General features: G+C 51.0%; 1 protein-coding gene across 2 annotated transcripts; it reads right to left on the reverse strand.

The window, feature by feature from the left end:
* Nucleotides 1-580: 580 nt before the first annotated feature.
* Gdf10 (growth differentiation factor 10) lies at nt 581-16,752 on the reverse strand. Of its 2 annotated transcripts, none has more exons than XM_045137842.1 (3): nt 16,132-16,752; nt 3,483-4,429; nt 581-1,559 (listed from the first exon to the last, which is right to left on the reverse strand). In XM_045137842.1, the coding sequence occupies exons 1-3, from the start codon at nt 16,463-16,465 to the stop codon at nt 1,368-1,370; spliced, it is 1,473 nt and encodes a 490-aa protein (XP_044993777.1). In that variant the 5' UTR covers nt 16,466-16,752; the 3' UTR covers nt 581-1,367. The 2 variants fall into 2 exon arrangements, with proteins under 2 accessions (XP_044993777.1, XP_004658091.1); XM_004658034.2 differs by having other exon boundaries at nt 3,483-4,432.
* Between the last annotated feature and the right edge of the window lie 1,655 nt (nt 16,753-18,407).

Genomic DNA, 18,407 nt, shown 5'->3' on the forward strand with positions numbered 1-18,407 from the left:
GTCCATCCCTAGGCTTTAAGCATGGCTCCTGCAAGAAAGGCAATACCAATGCCAGGCATAAAGGGTATCATTTAGGGTGGCTGTTTGGTGACAGGGCTGTTGGGTGACGGTTGGTCACTGTACAAAGGAGACCTTTTGGTCCTCCCAGTCTCTCTTGAACTGCTGGACCTCCTGAGTTACCCTAAATGCTTATATCAAATCTCCTGTTTTCAGTACTCTGTTCTGGTCACTGGAGGTGAACGCAGCCACACACATTCCTTGAAATACCTCAGACACTTCTCGATCAACTGAGGTCGCCTCTGTGCTAGGGACATGAGGAAACTTGAGGAGGCAATTATGCCTGCCTGGAACCATGTCCCTTCTTAATGCCAGCTTAGGTGGAGATTTACAGGACAGAGGAGGGGACTGAACCTAGAAGGCCTAGGAACAGTTGGGTCTCTGGAGTTTGGGACAGAGTTACCCTGGGGAGCGGGGATGGATGTGGCTCTGTCAGTCTAAAAGATGCTTTACCAAAAGCAAACACCACAATGTTGCACTTAGTGATGGCTGGCTGGGACATTGATGGATAGTTTAGAATGGGTGACATTCAGGTTTTGAGATACTGCTGTACCTTTAATTTATTAGCTTTCCGTAGAAACACTGAACACACACAACCTACAGTATACAAAGTATAATTTACAAAAATATAAAAATCTTGGTTATTTTTTAGTATTCCAACATATTACCGTACGTTATTTTCATATGCATGTTTAAACAACCCACGCCTAATCAGCATGATTATCTCTGTGGGGAATGGCATCGATTCCCTCCTTTTTATTTTAAAATAAAATATATATTAAAGGAAAGAAGCCAATGTGATATACGTGCATACTGTGCGTAGAAAAGTGATTAGAGTGAACTGTGAAAGAAACCACTCAGGCATGCTGCAGCGTAGGCCCCGTTTCCAGCATGTGGCCTGAGAGTTTTAAACTGAGGATTTAAACAGCTTCTTTCTGTGTGAATGGAGTGAGCACCTCGATGTTCGCATAGTCTTCCCAGGTTTTGAGATGAACACGTGGAGTCAATATCATGGACATGTCCTGTTCCCAGACCTTGAGAATGTTGGGTAGGGCCAGTGGGCAACCTTCAGGCTTGGCCTAATTCCAGATTCTTTCCAGAGACTTAGGAGGCAGTTTATAGGGCTGTCACTAGCAAGGAAAGACCTCATAATGATGCTCTCTATTTTTTTTTAATAGGTCCCAGCAGAGATGTCGGTATGATATGTCCTGTACCTGCCTGCAGATGCTGCCCTTAGCCAAGTCCTGGGTCCAAGGATGCCGTTCTGCAAGAGGGGTGGGGCAGGAGCTGTCCTCTAACCTGGAGCTGTCTTACCGGCAGGCACAAGTCTCTACAGACATATTGGGGTACACCTTCAGAACTACATTCCGATTCTCGTCCAGGAAAAGGACCCCAAGAGAGTTCATCTTGTCTGGAACACAGCAGGGCTCTGGGATGCCAGGGACGATGCCGACGGCCCTGACGATGCTCTGGATGGTGGCATGGTTGGATGGGCGGACGATCTGCAGGGTGAGAAAGACACAGGGTCAGCTCAGAGCACGTGATCTGTTGACTTTCACTGAGGCCATGCAGGAGGCCTGGGAGAAAAGCCAAGTGCCCAAGGCTGGACACATGTTTCCTCTAAAGTCATCCATAGACTTAGTACCCAGGCTGAGGTCTGCAAGATCCCCCAGGCCTGTCATCCACACCATGCTCCTAGGGATGGTGCATTCCCTACGTGGCACTGGCCACTTGGGGGCGCCTACGTGTCACACATCCTTTAAGAGCACCTGGAGCTGGCCAGATGCTACCCTCAGAAAAAGCCGCCAGCCAGCAGAAGTGCCTCCCCTGTGATCCCGTCCCTGATACTAAGAGGATACACCTGGCGTGAGCATGAGATGGAGGCTGACATTTCCACGTGGGCCTAATTTAGGGTGGCAGGTACAGCATTACTAGCACTGACCCATTTTGACATCTTACTAACTTTAGGGGGACAATATGATCTTCATTTCCACTGGTGCAGATAACAAGGCTTAAAATGAGCAAATAGCACGACCACGATGCTTCAGTTAGAAAGTGGCCTGGCTTGGAAAACATGCTCATCTCTTACACAGTTTACACAGCCAAGTCACAGGGCGAGCCCTACAGAGGTAGAGTTGACAAGGAAGCCTTCGGTTGTTGGAGGGCGGCAGGAACAGGGCTAATGTCCTGGAAGGTAGGGGAGGCAGCAGGCCAGGCTGACAAGGTAAGCGCGGGGTCAGCCAGCCGCGAGGCTGAGGAGCTGCGGCCTTGCATCTGCCCCCGGCCCATGCAAAGTCCTTTCTAGCATATCATGTGTCTCTGCCGGGCGCCTCCCTTCCCCTTTCTTGCATATGTATGGCTTTGTGGAGAAGCCTCTTAATTCCCAGACAGATTACAGGGCCCACATCTGGGCCTGGGCTTTCCCACTTGGCCGATTTATTGAGGTTCAAACTGGATTTATGCGCGACTTCCTTTCTCAGAGGGCATGTCACAGGGGACCCTGCAGAGTAACTAAGTGGGGGGAAACTTCTCTGGGTGCCAAGGGTTGACATGGCTTGTCTAACCCGAGGAGATGGATGGACAAAATCATTTCAGGGGAGAGGAGGGAGGGGGTGAGAATCTGAATGCTTGGGATCAGCGAGATAAAACCCAGGGATGTGTGTCTTGCAGGCTGCCGTACACCATGAGGGCTGGCTGCGCTGTAGACAGACCACACTGGGACAGCCCATGGAGAGCAGGCTGGTCACAGGCACTTAATAACGAGGCCAGGAAGAGAGAAGATAAGAAAGCCTTGGTCAGGAGTGGTCATTTAGGACCTACCCCATCCACAAGAGGGCAGCATTGATTCAAGCTCTGAATATGGCAGCCATGCCTACCCGGTGCTTGTCTGACGTCTAGGAAGAAATGCTCTGATTACACAGCCCAATTTAAAGTAGGTCAGGCATGGCGGTGCATACCTTTAACCCGGTATGTTAGGAGGCCGCGACAGGAAGATTGAGGTCAGCCTGAGTTATCTGTCTCAAAAATAAAATAAAATAAGCCAGGCATGGTGGCGCACACCATTAATTCCAGCAGAGGTAGGAGGATCGCCGTGAGTTCGAGGCCACCCTGAGACTACATAGTGAATTCCAGGTCAGCCTGAGCCAGAGCGAGACCCTACCTCAAAAAGAAATAAATAAAATAAGAGAGATGAAATAAAATAAAATAAAATAAAATAAATAAAAAGCAGTCCAGGTCAACATTTCAAAAGCATAGCAAACCACATATACACTTTTCTCTCCCCAAACAGGCTGCTAGCAGGATGACTTGTGTGTCATCCTTCACCCCTACAGATGGAATGAGTTTCATCTTGCTTTGGCAGATGATGAAACCGAGGCCAGGCAGGCAGAGGGACATGCTAATTAATAGGGGCAGAGCTGAGATACCTTGGGCATGGGGAACTCACAGGCCCCTGCGCAGTAGTAAGCGTCGAAAGATTTGGGCGAGAGGATCCATTCATTCCACCCGATGTCTGCGAAGTCCACCTTCAGATACCTCCGGGAGCAGAAGCGAGGTTCGTCCCACTGCCTCCTCCGGGCTTTCTGCATGGTCTTCTCGTCGAAGTCCAACATCTGCGAGGAGGTGGTGACCACATCCTGTCCCTTCTTCCTGCGGTCCTTGCGTCCGGGCCTGGGCTTCAGCGCTCGGAAAGGGCTGGACCAGAACTCGTGCTTGTGGTAGTGCTGGGCGTGGTGGACGTGCGCCGGCATCTCGTCCAGCCCGGGCAGCTCGTTGTCCTGCAGAGGCCCGGAAGCCTGCGCGGAGGAGGAGGAGGCGGCGGCGCGGCGCACTCGGGGATCAGCCGAGCTGTTGGGGGCAGCGCGAGGCTCGGGGTCCCCAGCTGGGAACGGGTCATATCTCTGCAGCGTCACGGCCACGCTGTTGGGCTCTGAGATGGCCAGATCGTTGGCGTAGACGAGGATGTAGGGCGCGTGGGGGCTGGGCCTGGATACCCCGGGGAGGTCCTTCTCCCCAGAATCCAATTGGGCAGACAGGAGCAGCTCTCCATCGCGGCGGGCCGCCTTGACAATGGAGGAGATGTCCTTGGCCTGCCACAGGCCTCGGGGCGGGGGCGCCAAGGCCATGGCCCCGCGGAGCAGACCGTGCGTGGCCGCGTTCTGGGACAGGCTGCGGAACAGCAGGTGCAGACGCGCGGGGGGCCCCGGGGGCAGCAGGCGGCACGAGGCGTTCTTGGCCCGTGGTTTGCAGGGCATCTCGCGCGCCCGGGGCCACCGCGGAGGCTCCGAGTAGAAGTGGAAGGTGGCCGTCAGGATCATTTCGGAGTCTTGCATGGAAGTCAAGTTGAAGAAGTACACGGCCTTCTGGTCCACCACTTCTGCGAAAAGACAGACAGACCACGACCACGGGCCTGTTAGGTTATCTGGAGGACTGACCCACCACCTCCAAGCTCGGCTTTCCTCATGCCCTGTGCGGTTATCACATTAAATGTCTGCCCTTCGTTACCCTATGAAAGTGTACAGCTGAGGTTCCAGATGGTGACTCTTCCATTAAGAAAGGGAGGGAGGAGAGAGGGGGAACAGATACAGGGAGAGAGGGAGGAAGAGAGAGAAGGAGAAGACAAGGAGAGAGAGAGAGAATGACTTTCAGGTCTGCAGGACACTTAAGATCCCGTGGTTTCCTCCCCTGCCTGTCAAGGAACACAAGAGCAAGTGTCACAGACACTTTCATTAAGTGCTCGAGATGGTTTGGGTTCGGTCCAAGATGGGCCTCAAAGCTGCCCCTCCGCTATTTGCTCAGTACTCATTCGACAGCAGGCGGGTTTTAAATGCAACTATTCAATGCACTCATTCTGTCAAGTGAGGTGAAGAGAGGAGACCTTGCGATTTGTTGCTGCACCCTGAGCACCTTTTAAGGGAATCTTGAGAGCACAGTTATTTGACCATCTGCTGTCTGCTCTCCCCTGCAACTCTGAAGATTATTTGACAAAGAAGAGGCAATATCAGGGATGCACAAGTTCACTTCTCAAAACCTCCGAGGCCAAACTACCCTGTAGACGTTCAAGCCCCAGGGAGTACCAGGGCCACTCAGCCGCCATCACATCTGCTGGGGTCACATCTGCAGTGTGACGGGAGAGGGCTTCTGCCTCTATTGTCCTGGGGTGGATGGTGGCCCCATCCTTCCTCCCTGGTTCCACAGGTATTCCCCAAGTGTCACCTGCCACCCAGCATTGGCAGCAACATGAACTCCCTACAAAGAGGAAGCTTTGTCTGGATTCAGAAGTCATGCCTGCTGCCTTCTTGGGGTTCTGAGAACAGGGAGACCAGTTTGGCTAGGATCTGCATTCTCCCCCCCTCCCCTGTGCTCTAGCAAAAAGTACTTCTGCTGGATAAAGCTGGAAGACAGAGCTCTGGAGTCTGGGAGGTGTGGGTTGAGGGGTGGAGGAGACATCACCCTCTCCAAGGGACACGGGTTGATCTGTATCTAGAAGATCAGCTGACATCACCCTCTCCAAGGGACACGGGTTGATCAGTATCTAGGAGATCAGCTGGGATAGTTTTCCAACAATTATCAGTTTAATAATCTTCATGTGTATTGGGAATCCGGCATAAAACTCTTATTAGGAATGTTGACATATTTTTAGCGCACTGTGAGAGGGAAGAAGGAAGAAAAGGACGAACATCTATGGAAGATGCTATCTGACGTTCACAGCACACCCATCAGAGATACACTGTGTATACTCCACATACGAAGAGATACTGGGCCTTGCTGCATTTAAACATGGCTTCTTTGAATACTGCGGGCTTTGAAGTTCTAACCACTGGGGAAGGTGGGGAAGGAAGCACCTTGGGGAGGGGAATGTAGCTGCAGTATCTTTTCTCTGGAAACTTTAGGAAGGTGCCCCGCAGCCACAGACTGAGGCTCCTGCATGCAGACACTAGGAGGCCAGCCTGTAGCTCCTTTTTTTTTTTTAAACTTTTTTTAAAAAATTTTTTATTTTATTTATTTATTTGAGAGCGACAGACACAGATAGAAAGACAGAGAGAGGGAGAGAGAGAGAATGGAGGCGCCAGGGCTTCCAGCCTCTGCAAACGAACTCCAGATGCGTGCGCCCCCTTGTGCATCTGGCTAACGTGGGACCTGGGGAACCGAGCCTCGAACCGGGGTCCTTAGGCTTCACAGGTCCTTAGGCTTAACCGCTAAGCCATCTCTCCAGCTCCTGTAGCTCCTTTTGACTCCCACTCACTAACTTGTAGGCGAGAGTGTTTGCTAAAGGCAGCACCCAGTTTGAAGCTATAAAACACCTTAAGAACCAAGCTTCCTGGCCATATGGATCGATGCCATGCCCTGAGCCTTACTTTTCCTCATTTGTCTCAGAGGAACAACAGAATGGCCGCCTCCTGTGACCACGGGAATATTAAAGAAACAGCATGTGCTATGTGCCCGGTATGAGGAAGATGCCCCTGGAAGTACTTCCCTGGCACTTTCCTCTAAAGGATCGAGGGTAGCACAAGGACCTTCTGCACAAAACCTGGAGCACCCCCACTCGTGCCCACGTCCATGGCATCTGAGTTGAGAGCAGCTGACCCACCTTCAGTGTCGTTCACATCTTGCCACACTGGATTTCCCTGCTCACTGATCCAGAGTGGGGAGAGATACTCCGCCTGAGTGGATAGGATTCTACTGCATTCGGCTTGGATGCCTCTGGTGAAGGGCTGCTCCCTCCTTACTGGGCAGCTTGCCCATGAAGACCCCATCATGAAGGGAGGTGCTGAGGTCCAGGCGTGTCACCATCCATGCACGTGTCTGCATGCATGAGACACAGAGCTACGGGTCTGTGGCAGACAGCAGGGAAGTGTGGCCCAGGCCATGGAAGAGAAGCTCTAAAGCGAGGTTCCCATGACCCTATGCACTGTGCTGGTGCCCTGTGGCTCCTGTCTCACAGCCAATGAGAAGACAGCCTTCCTTCCTCACCACTCCTTTCATCCTTTCTTCTATCCTGTTCCCCAAAAACCATTTCCAAAAGTCCAACTTCGTGCTGGGCGTGGTGGCGCACGCCTTTAATCCCAGCACTGGGAAGGCATAGGTAGGAGGATCAACGTGAGTTCGAGGCCACTCTGAGACTACATAGTGAATTCCAGGTCCGCCTGAGCTAGAGTGAGACCGTACCTCGAAAACACAAAACAAAACGCAAGTGTCCGACTATGGTTAAGTGCTCGGCTGCCTGGGGCTCCTGGCAAAGGGGGTCAGAGGTGCATGGAAGAGCTCCATCTCGTGAGGACACAAACTGGTTATGCCGACGACAGCCGTCCCCAGGGCCAGTTACATTACAGCTTCCCAGAGCACTGCCCAAGTGAGGCCTCCTCTGTTGCTCGGATGCTCCTAATGGCCCGCTAGAAGACTTTACCTTTCCTAAGGCATCGTGTCAGATACCTACCGACTTCTCAACCTGCACCGCCACCTTTCCTCCATGCTTCTTCCTCTGTCCTCCTCACCTATGAATGGCATCTGTCTTCTTTGGCTCAGCTGTTCTTCCACCTTCGAGGCTCTTCTTCAGGTGTCACTGGACCGTCCTCCAGGTCTCTGCTCATCTGACATCTCCCAGACTCCCATAGCCGAAGAGCCACCAGAACTCCCCAGTCCCACTTTGTCTGTCTACAGAGAAGCGCGTTTCCACGCATATCTGTTAACCGTCTTCTCTACGGAGCACATATTCTAGTAGCGCAGGGGCTGTGCCAGCCGTGTCCCCTGATGCATCCGTACGTCGCAGCCCTCCCGCATTGCCGGAGGGCAGGAAGAGTTAGGGCAAGAGGGGCTGCGCTCTGTAGCTTCAGTTAACAAAGGCAGGTTCCCAGCTTGCTGCCTCGGAGGCACGGTAACCACTCCTTTACAAATCCAGAAAGTTTTATTCTTCAGAGAGACTCAGCTGAGGGCTGAAGAGCTGGCTTAGTGGTTAAGGCACTTGCCTGTGAAGCCTAAAATCCCAGGTTCAATTCCCCAGGACCCACATAAGCCAGATGCACAAGGGGGCACGCGCGTCTGGAGTTTATTTGCAGTGGCTGGAGGCCCTGGGGCACCCATCCTCCCTCTCTCTGCCTCTTTCTGTCTTCCCCTCCCGCTCTCTCAAATAAATAAACCATAAAAAACATATTTTAAAAAAGAGACACAGCTGATAGTGGAATCTACCTGGGGACAATGTGGTTGGATCTTCAGGCAGCATCTTCCCCCTGAGCTTCATTCTTGCCATCTTCATACAAGAATTTATGTCTATCTAAAATGCTTGGGACCAAAAATACTTTAGAATAGAAATCTATACAAAATGGGGCCCAAGCCAAAACATGAGTTTCATTTATATTTCATCTATACCTTGTATGTAATTCTGCACAGTATCCTCACTACACTTGCATTCTGGCTAAGGGTGTATATCATGGGGTTGAGCAGGAAAGTTTTCCTATGTGGAGTCGTGTTGGTGTTCCAAAAGTTTCAGACTGTGAAGCATTCTGGATTTACATTTTTCAGCTGTGAGCTGCTCAACCTGCAACCTCATCTTGCACCTCGGGAGTCGCGAGGCGTGTGGTGAGCACTCTGCGAGCCCGCTCCTCGCCTTCATGGGGAAAGGCCTTCGACTATGTGTGTGGACGGCTGGACTATCAGAAAGGGCACATGACAGGCCTGAAGTCCCACAGCTGCTAAGGGCAGAGCCAGGGCAGGTTCCCAGGTCTGTGTGACTCCGAGCCCACACCCTTTGCTCCCCCGTGCACTCTGGCTATGACGGTGATGTGTCTCAGCATCCACGTGCGTACATTACGTGCTGTCGGCTGCATGTTAGCCTTGTAAGCACAAGCCATTATTGGGGTGCTTTTGAGTTCTGACTGTCCCAGGACAAAAAAGACTGCCTTTATTTTTAGACCAGTCTATGTCTATGGATCTTTGAGGTGCTCAGGACCCCAAATGATTGGCTGGGTACTCCGCCTCCTGCTGGAATGGGACAGGGACCTTGATGATCTTGGGTGAAGAATATCCCCTCAGTCAGGTGGCCCTGCCTGATAAAAACAGAATCCAGGGCTGGAGAGGTGGCTTAGCAGTTAAGCTATTTGCCTGCAAAGCCAAAGAAGCCAGGTTCCACGTGAGCTAAATGCGCAAGGGGGTGCACACATCCGGAATTTGTTTGCAGTGGCTGGAGGCCTTGGCATGCCCATTATCTCTCTATCTCTGTCTCTCTCTCTCTCTGCCTCTTTCACTGTCAAATAAATTAATAAATAAAAACTTCTAAAAAATGTTTAAAAACAGAATCCAAACCACCCTTTCTGTGTTTCCCTTGAAGCAACCATCAGGGAGACTAGACTAGAAACACTGGGTGAAAAATGCCAACTTCTACAATAAGCCAGAGGCAGGGAGTGGATGGCCAGCTCACCGGCCTCAGAGAAGAGGGAGGTGAGCCCGTGTTGAGCATCTATTTGTCGCCGGCTCCAGGCAGGGCTTGAACTCCTCAGCTTTCTCGTCCATAAGCTTTGGCAGAGTGTTTGCAGGCACTTCCAAATGTTGGGAGATGGGCTTGCTGGAATCACTGCGCCTGGTACCCAAGGGCATGCTCGAACACCCTGGCCAGGCAGCTGAAGTGGCTGTCACGGACCTCAGTGAACCCCACCTTTGCTCTCTGTGTGGATGTACACCTCAGTCCACATGAGTCTTTCCTCTGATGAGATGATTCCCTCAACAGTAGGTAAACGCGTACAAGGAGTCTCATCTTCACATATATGAGTAGTCTCGTTTTCCATTGCTTTCACCCAGCAGGTTTTGATTTTTCGTTACTGATATGAACCCTTCGCCTCTCATAGACAATCTGCTTTTGAAGCATGAACGTGACATCAGGGGTTCTGCCAACTAGAAGGGCTCACTACTCATCCAGCGCTTTTGAGGGAGAGGGGTGTTGAGGCGTAGTCTCTCTCTAATCCAGACTGACCCGGAACTCCCTCAGTAGCCCCAGGCTGGCCTTAAACTCACAGCAATCCTCCTACCTCAGCTGGCTCATCCAGTGCTTTTTCCTCCTCCTCTGGTTTCAACTACAACAGTCACTCCAGAACTATTACTCCCTGAAGCTACACACATGCTCCAAAAGCATCACTTATGGAAGATAATGGGTTAATATATTCACTATGTAGAGTAGCTCTGCACATCAATAAGAAAAATAAACTATTTTTTTTAAAAAGCAATTTCCACAGGAAAAACTGCAAATGGGCAGTAAGAATGGCAAACAGCTCAAAGGGAACCTCAGATGAGAATACATGTTTTATCTGCATGTTGAAACCATTGTCCCACTAGGGTAAAGGCCCTGAGTATGTATCCATGTATATCCATGCATGTGTATATTATGTAGTTATTTTATGCAGGACAGTAACAATCCTACCAAAACAGTAATTCAACTGTGGTTATATTTAAATATGTGATTTGAAATGGGTTATGTTTATTGCAGTGAATTTTAAAAACAGCCTCACAGGGACTAATGATGACTTAGCAGTTAAGGTGCTTGCCTGTGAAACCTAAGGACCTAGGTTCAATTACCCTGTCCCACATAAGCCCAATGCACAAGGTGGCACATGCAGCTGGAGTTCGTTTGCAGTGGCTAGAGGCCCTGGCGCACCCATTCTCTCTCTCTCTGCCTCTTTTACTTTATTTTTATTTTTATTTTTTTAAAATTTTTTATTTATTTATTTGAGAGCGACAGACACAGAGAGAAAGACAGATAGAGGGAGAGAGACAATGGGCGCGCCAGAGCTTCCAGCCTCCGCAAACGAACTCCAGACGCATGTGCCCCCTTGTGCATCTGGCTAACATGGGACCTGGGGAACGGAGCCTCGAACCGGGGTCCTTAGGCTTCACAGGCAAGCGCTTAACCGCTAAGCCATCTCTCCAGCCCCTTTATTTTTATTTTTTATTTTTTTGGTTTTTCGAGGTAGGGTCTAACTCTGGCCCATGCTGACCTGGAATCCACTATGTCGTCTCAGGCTCGCCATGAACTCACAGTAATCCTCCTACCTCTGCCTCCCAAATGCTGGGATTAAAGGCGTACACCACCATGCCTGGCTTTCTGCCTCTTTCTCTCTCTCTCTCTCTCGAATAAATAAAATAAAATAGTCTCTCTGGGTCCTCTTCTCTTCTTCTCCTCCTCCCTCCCTCCCTCAGGCACTCACAATGGACATTGCTCCATTGTCAACAGGCAAACATAGGGCTCTCCTGGGGCCTGACCACAACCTGCTTATCTGCCTCCCTCTGCCTTCCTCATTATAACCAGATGCCTCACAGCTCCCAGCACACAGTGGATCATCTCTCCTAGATAAATTCTGACTAGTAAAGAGTGCTGGGGTCTCACCACTGGCCCTTCCCTTCCCTGCCAGGACACTGCTGTCCTTGAGGCTCCTGCAGGGCATCTTCAGCCTGCCTTCACCCCCTCACGACTCCCGTCCTGATGCCTCAGTCTTCTCCTTCTTTTACCTGTCTTGCTATTTCCTGAGCTATTTTGAGTAGGAGTGATATTCCACCTTCTGCCAAATGCACTGCTTGGGCAATGTTTTAGATTTCATTGTTCCTCAAAGGTCCATAGAGCCTTTAAGAGATAGGGTCTAGGGGAGTGGAGGGATGGCTTAGTGGTTAAGGCGTTTGCCTGCAAAGACAAAGGACACAGGTTTGATTCCCCAGGACCCATGTTAGGCAGATGCACAAGGGGGCACATGTGTCTGGAGTTCATTTGCTGTGGCTCTGGAGTGCCCATTCTCTCTCTCTCTTTCTCCTTCCTTCCCTGTCAAGTAAATAAAAATAAAAAATATTTTTTTAAAAAAGAGATAGGGTCTTGGGCTGGAGAGATGGCTTAGTGTTAAGCGCTTGCCTGTGAAGCCTAAGGACCCCAGTTCGAGGCTCGGTTCCCCAGGTCCCACGTTAGCCAGATGCACAAGGGGGCGCACGCGTCTGGAGTTCATTTGCAGTGGCTGGAAGCCCTGGCGCGCCCATTCTCTCTCTCTCCCTCTATCTGTCTTTCTCTCTATGTCTGTCGCTCTCAAATAAATAAATAAAAAAAAAGAACAAAAAAAATTTAAAAAAAAAAAAGAGATAGGGTCTAATGGAAGGGTGGTAAGTCACTGAAGATATCACAGGGAGACATTAATACACTTCTCCATGAGACCCAACTTAATTCCCAAGGGAAGGGGTTTTTAATAAACCCTACCTGTCTTTCAAACTCTGCTAGTCCCTCTCTGTTCTGTGAAGGCCTGGCTGGCCATTCTTTGCTTTTAAAAAAAAAAAATTAGTTATTTTTATTTATTTCTTTGAGAGTGACAGAGAGAGAGAGAGGAAGGGAAAAAGAGACAGAGAATGGGTGCACTAGGGCTCCCAGCCACTGCAAACAAACTCTAGAAGCGTGCGCCCCCTTGTGCATCAGGCTAACGTGTATCCTGGGGAATTAAGCCTCGAACCAGGGTCCTTAGGCTTCATAGGCAAGTGCTTAACCGCTAAGCCCTCTCTCCAGCCCCATTCTTTGCTTTTTTGGGCCTGTCCTGCCATGTGATCTCTCCCTCTCACATGTCCTGCCATGATGTCACCTGCTGTACTGTGATGTACTACTGGGAATTCTCACCAGAGCCAGCACAGTGATGCTTGGACTTTCAGCCTCTGAAACTGTAAGCAAAATAAATCTTTCATTTTTAGGAGTTACTCAGCCTCTGGCATTTTGTTATAGCAACAGAAAATAGACTAATACACCCGGGAAACTGACATGGATTTGACTTTTAGCAATTTTGACAGATGTATACGTAGTACTATTTCACTTGAGAGACAAAGAAAAAAAGAGCACTCAGTGTGACATTGGCAGGGATGAAGCTTAATGTTAAACCCAGGTCATTTAGTGGGAGCAGAGAAGTAAGGTGGTCTAACCTTAACCTTCAGAGTCAGGCTCAAAGGCTTTCTCTCTACTAATGCAGACTTAATAGGGAACAAAATGCACTTCAAGGAGGAATGGAAGGGAGGGAAAAGAGACTGGTATAATCATTTTGAGCTAATAAACTGTGGACACACATGCCAAGAACTCTAATGAGCACTTGTTGTATCTGAGTTTCTTGAAAAAAAAAAAAAAGAAAGTCATTAATCAGGAAGGGAGAATCATTGACCACATTTTAGAAGTGAAAAAAACAAACAAACAAACAAACAAAAAACTAGTGCAGCCATGGGCAGGTATATACTCCTTAGTCCAGACCATGGACCCAGAATATGGATGCCGCCAAGTGAGTGGGCAGCTTGCACTCAGCACCCGGGCAGTGCCATGGATACAAGGCTGTGGTCAGGGCTGTACCCGCGGCTAGGGGAGAAAGCGCTGCCCTTCCTTCCAGGCAGCAGAGACAGACACGCCACCATGGTGTGGGCTGGGATTGGCATCTGCCAGGACCAGGGCTGATGCCCACACACTTGTGGCCTTATCATAAGGCTCACGCCATCCCCCCGCAGATGGCTCTCCAGGCAGGCACAGCTAGGCTGGGTATGAAACGACTTAAAGGAATCAAGGCTGGGCACTGCCCCACTTTATGCCAGGCACAAAACTGTCTTCTGCTCACTCGTCACCTTCTTTCCACACACGCAAGAAAACGTGCTCAAAGAGGAGCATGGCATGTGTCGCAGCACACAGCAGTAGTGGGTGAAGCTGGGATTTATGCCCAAATTTGTCTCAAAGTTCCAAAGAGAAGAAAAAAAAAAAAAAAAAGAGGGATTTGTGATAAATTTCCAGACTGCACGAGCATTCTGATTTCTCACATCTGTCTGCGGCACCCTACTGCTCCTCAGCCCTGGTTCTGATGGTGCTCACAGGGGCGTGGGACTGTTGCAACAATGATTGCCTGGTACAGAGAAGAGACCAGCTTTGTCACTGTGCACAACTCCCCCCTGTCTTGTCCTGCGACGTACAATGTCCTGTCCTGATTTGTAAAATGGGAGCGCCGAGGTTAAGGGACTGTCTATCTCCAGGACGTTGAGGGGAGGTTGAAGTCATGTGTTCCACCACTGTTTATTTGTGTCACCCTCCATCCCGTGAAAACGGAATGACAGGACCACGCCCCCTCTGCACCTGGGTTGCGGCAGGTGCGTGGCCTCAATGGACGGGCAGTGATCTTGCAGACCTGGCCTTCTCTGTAAAAGCCCTCAAGGACAGCGTTCATGGGCGAGCAAGGTCAAGTTTAAACCGACACGGACACAGCACAGTGCTTTATGCTCCTTGGGGAATTATACATATATCACCACCCAATCCTGGGCCTGGAGCTTGCAAAGTGTTTTTTAATCTCATTTTATCTTTCCTCAACTTGACAGGAAGAGATACTCCCATGCTCTGCCCATCTTACAGATGAGTAGAAACAAGAACACATAGTTCCAGTGACGTACCCAAGGTCACGTCCGTGCCAAATGATTCTTAAGTGGCTTCGTTTAATAACATTGCTTCAGAACTGGGCCATGGGAGTGAATAAAAAAGACGATCCAGGGCTGAAGAGATGGCTTAGCGGTTAAGCGCTTGCCTGTGAAGCCTAAGGACCCCGGTTCGAGGCTCGGTTCCCCAGGTCCCACATTAGCCAGATGCACAAGGGGGCGCACGCATCTGGAGTTTGTTTGCAGAGGCTGGAAGCCCTGGCGCGCCCATTCTCTCTTTCTCCCCCTCTATCTGTCTTTCTCTCTGTGTCTGTCGCTCTCAAATAAATAAATAAAAATTAAAAAAAAAAGACGATCCAGTGGTTAAAGCCACTTGCTTACAAAGAAAGCCTAATGGCTCCGGGTTTGATGCCCCAGTTCCCACGTAAAGCCAGACGCACAAAGGGGTGCGCGTAGCTAGAGTTCGTCTGCAGTGGCAGGAAGCCCTGGCATGCCCATGTTCACAGTCATTCTCTCTCTTCCCCCACTCCCTCTCTGCCTCTTTCTCTCTCAAATAAATAATATATTATAAAAAGGTACCCATGAGGATAGAGTTCCAATCCAAAATGGCTTGGAACCCAGGGATAACGATCAGGAGAGTCTGCTCGCTGAAGGGCATGCCCCTGACTCTGAAGACAAGATGTTACCTCGAATCGCACAGTCAGTGAGCAGCAAGTGACTGCGTTGAGCCCAGCCTCTAACCCTAAACGTGGCTGTGTTTCTAACAGTCAGTTTTAGGAGGAAGACTGCGGACTGAAGCGTTTTCTCCTACCCATGACCTCCTCCCCAACAAGGCTGCAGAAGACCCCCACCCACATTTTCTGGAACAGCATTCTGCAACCATGAACGGTCACTATGACAACCAGGGTCCTCTCACACTCCCTGCTGCCCAGGTGGCAACTCCTCTGAGTCTACCCCCTGGCTTGCAGAGATAGCCTAGCCCAAGGTGATGGGCAAGTTGCTGACGGGATCCCGGAGCAACCTCCTCTGGGCAGAAGGCAAGGAGAGCCTTCTCCAAGTATCCTCTGCCCTGCTCCATCTCGCACAGGTGCGAAGAAGTGGGAAGGTGGGGCATGGGCAGGAGAGGGGTGGTCCGTGTGGGCCTTTTCTGAAACCCTTGTCGCCTGAATGCTCAGTGCTGGGGCACACGAGTCCTCCGTTCTGGGCACACAAGGTACTTCTCCAGGGAACTCTGTTTCCCTTCCATCAGAACTATTTCTTCCCCTGGTAGCTCTTGCTTCCTGCCTGGTACTTCCTGCCTGGTACTTCTCACAGGACTGCCTGCTGACCATGCCCCCTCGATCCTGCAAGTGCCAACGCAATGTCTACCTTTGACACTTAATAGTCCCTAGCCCATGGCCCTCTGCATCCTGTGCCTGAGACCTGTGTCCAACAGTTGTGGGAAACCCCCAGGAGAGTAACTCTTTGCCACACTGGGACCACTTTGGTGTCCCCCCACCCTCAACTAGGGGCTCTGGATTGCTCCAGCGTATTGACGGGTGGACTATTAGTGAAAGAATGAATGACCGGACCGAGTCAATAAATAGATAAGGAACAGGAGCAGAATGGCGGACAAGAGAGAGGAACAGGGATCATATAGGAGGCTGGGGGGGGTCCCCCCGTCAGCACCCCTCTACTTACCTAGCCGAGCACGGAAGCTGCGGACGGTGTTGCCTCCTCCTGGCCGGGCACCCCTCCGACTGTACTTCTCATAGAGCCTGAGCATGTGGACAGTGACCATGTCTTGGGGGCCCTGACCCAGCGCGGTGGCGGCGGCGGCGGCAGCATCCCCGGGAGGATGCTGGGGGTCCTTGTCCCTTTGCACTCCGTCCGCAATCACTGGCAGTCCGGTCCAGGAGTGGCCGGGGTGATTGCAGCCTGCACCCCGCAGCAGCAGGAGCAGCAGCAGCAGCAGCGGCGGCGGCGGCGGCGGCAATTGGGTCCCCAAATTGGTCCAGACTGGCCCAGGAGCCATGGCAGGGTGACAGCGGCGAAGGGTCAGCCCCGGGGGAAGACCGACTGCGCGAGTTCACCGAAGGCTGCGTACCCACCTCGCGTGTGTGCAGCCCGGGCAGCAGCTGGGGTGGGGGGAGACACACACGGGACCACCGGGTACACAGAGAGTTTTTGTTGGGTTGGGTCTTTTTTTTTTTTTTGGCTCCTTTTTTTTTTTTTTTTGCACGGCTCGCGGTGCATCCAAGCCTTCCGAGTCCCGTGGCAGCCGTCACGGCGGTCCGGAGCCTCCGCGTGGAGCCAGCGCGCTGCCTCGGTTGACGCGCGCGGAGAAACTTTGCAGCCCACGGGCGCGCCGAGACTGGCGGGTTCGAGGGGCGGGGCGGGGCGGGGCGGCCGCGGCGGCCTGGGGTGGGGTGGGGTGGGGTGGGGTGGGATGGGGTGTTGGGGTGTGTGTGTGGGGGGGGAGAAACCGGGCTACACGGTGGGTGGTGTGCGTGCGCCCCGGTGTGCGGCGTGCGCGTTCCGGGGCGTGCGCCTGGGGAGGGTGGTGGTGGTGGAGGGTCGTGGGCGGGCGCGCGCCCCGCTCCCCCGCCGAGAGCCCGAGACCCAGCCCCGCCGCCCTCGGCTCCTGCGTGTCTGAGCCCGCAGCTGAGCCAGGGCTGCGCAGAGCCTTTGGAGGGACCCCCCTCTCTCCAACCCCCCCCATTCCCCGCCTGCTCCGTTGCCCCTGCGATGGCATGCGATGGTTATGTGGTTGGAAGATGACAGCTTCACCCCCGTGGGGATCCCAGAGAAGGATGTATATAGTCGGTTGTCTCTGTGCCAGTGTGTGCTCAAAATGCAAAGGGGTACCCACTTGACCACATTCACTCCACCGGAGCTGGCTCTGCAGAAAGATCATAAACAAACAAGTAAATAAACAGGCGCAACCCCAAAGCTCAATCAACCCAAGGCAGCGGGAGCAAGATCCTGATCAAAATTCAAAATCTGCATTAATTACTTGCCAACTGGGATCTCAGTTGCTAAAGAAATGTATTAAAGGTCCTTATACATCTTCAGACAGGTTTGATAAACCAAAGAAAAAAATCGATGCTTTCAGTTTACCTTTTTACAGAAAGTCTTCAAAAACATCCCAAGAGAAAGAGAGAAGGGGAAAAAAAGCCGGCCCATGGCTTTCGCCCAAAGGGTTCCCAATGAAATGGGGAGTAGGGCAGCACCCTGGCCCTGCCAAGCCCCTTATTCTTGAGGCAGCAGGGCCTGAACCCTTTCTCCTCTAGCAAAGTTACTTCCTAGCGGGTAGAATCCAGGTCTTTGTAAACTTAATGGAGAGAAAGGACATCTTTATGTTCACTACTGCTACCTGAAATTTAGCATTTACTAATGTCATATATACAAGCAACCCATCCCAGCATTCTCTGATATTTTCAATGGCAGGAAGGTTGTCCCAAGCTTTCCAAAGTATAACTTTTGCTCTTCGCTACTTTGAAATTACATTAACTGTTAGGCCTCCTGCTAGTTAAGGAATTAATGAAAGTGAAGCCCATTTCCAGTTATTGTGTTGCAAAGTTATTGTAAAAATATTTTCATAATTATAATCTAATTGGTCTCTGTTATAAACTGACAAGATTTTATTTCATGCATTAAAAGTTATTCTTTTGGGGCTGGGCGTGGTGGCGCACACATGCCTTTGATCGATGCACTCCGGTGACAGAGGTAGAAGGAACACTGTGAGTTCGAGGCCACCCTGAGACTACATAGTGAATTCCAGGTTAGCCTGGGCTAGAGCAAGACCCTACCTTGAAAAACCAAAACCAAAACAAAAACAGAGAAAAAACCAACAACAACAAAAAATTCGGGGAAGGAGTGTACAGGGTTCAAAACACTGAGAAAGGGGTCCAAGGACCTAAAACTTTAAGAACAATGGTTTTAGAGGGAAGGGCAGAATCTAGTAAGACCATCTT

Source organism: Jaculus jaculus, chromosome 18 (assembly GCF_020740685.1).
Source record: "Jaculus jaculus isolate mJacJac1 chromosome 18, mJacJac1.mat.Y.cur, whole genome shotgun sequence".
Lineage (NCBI taxonomy): Eukaryota > Metazoa > Chordata > Mammalia > Rodentia > Dipodidae > Jaculus > Jaculus jaculus.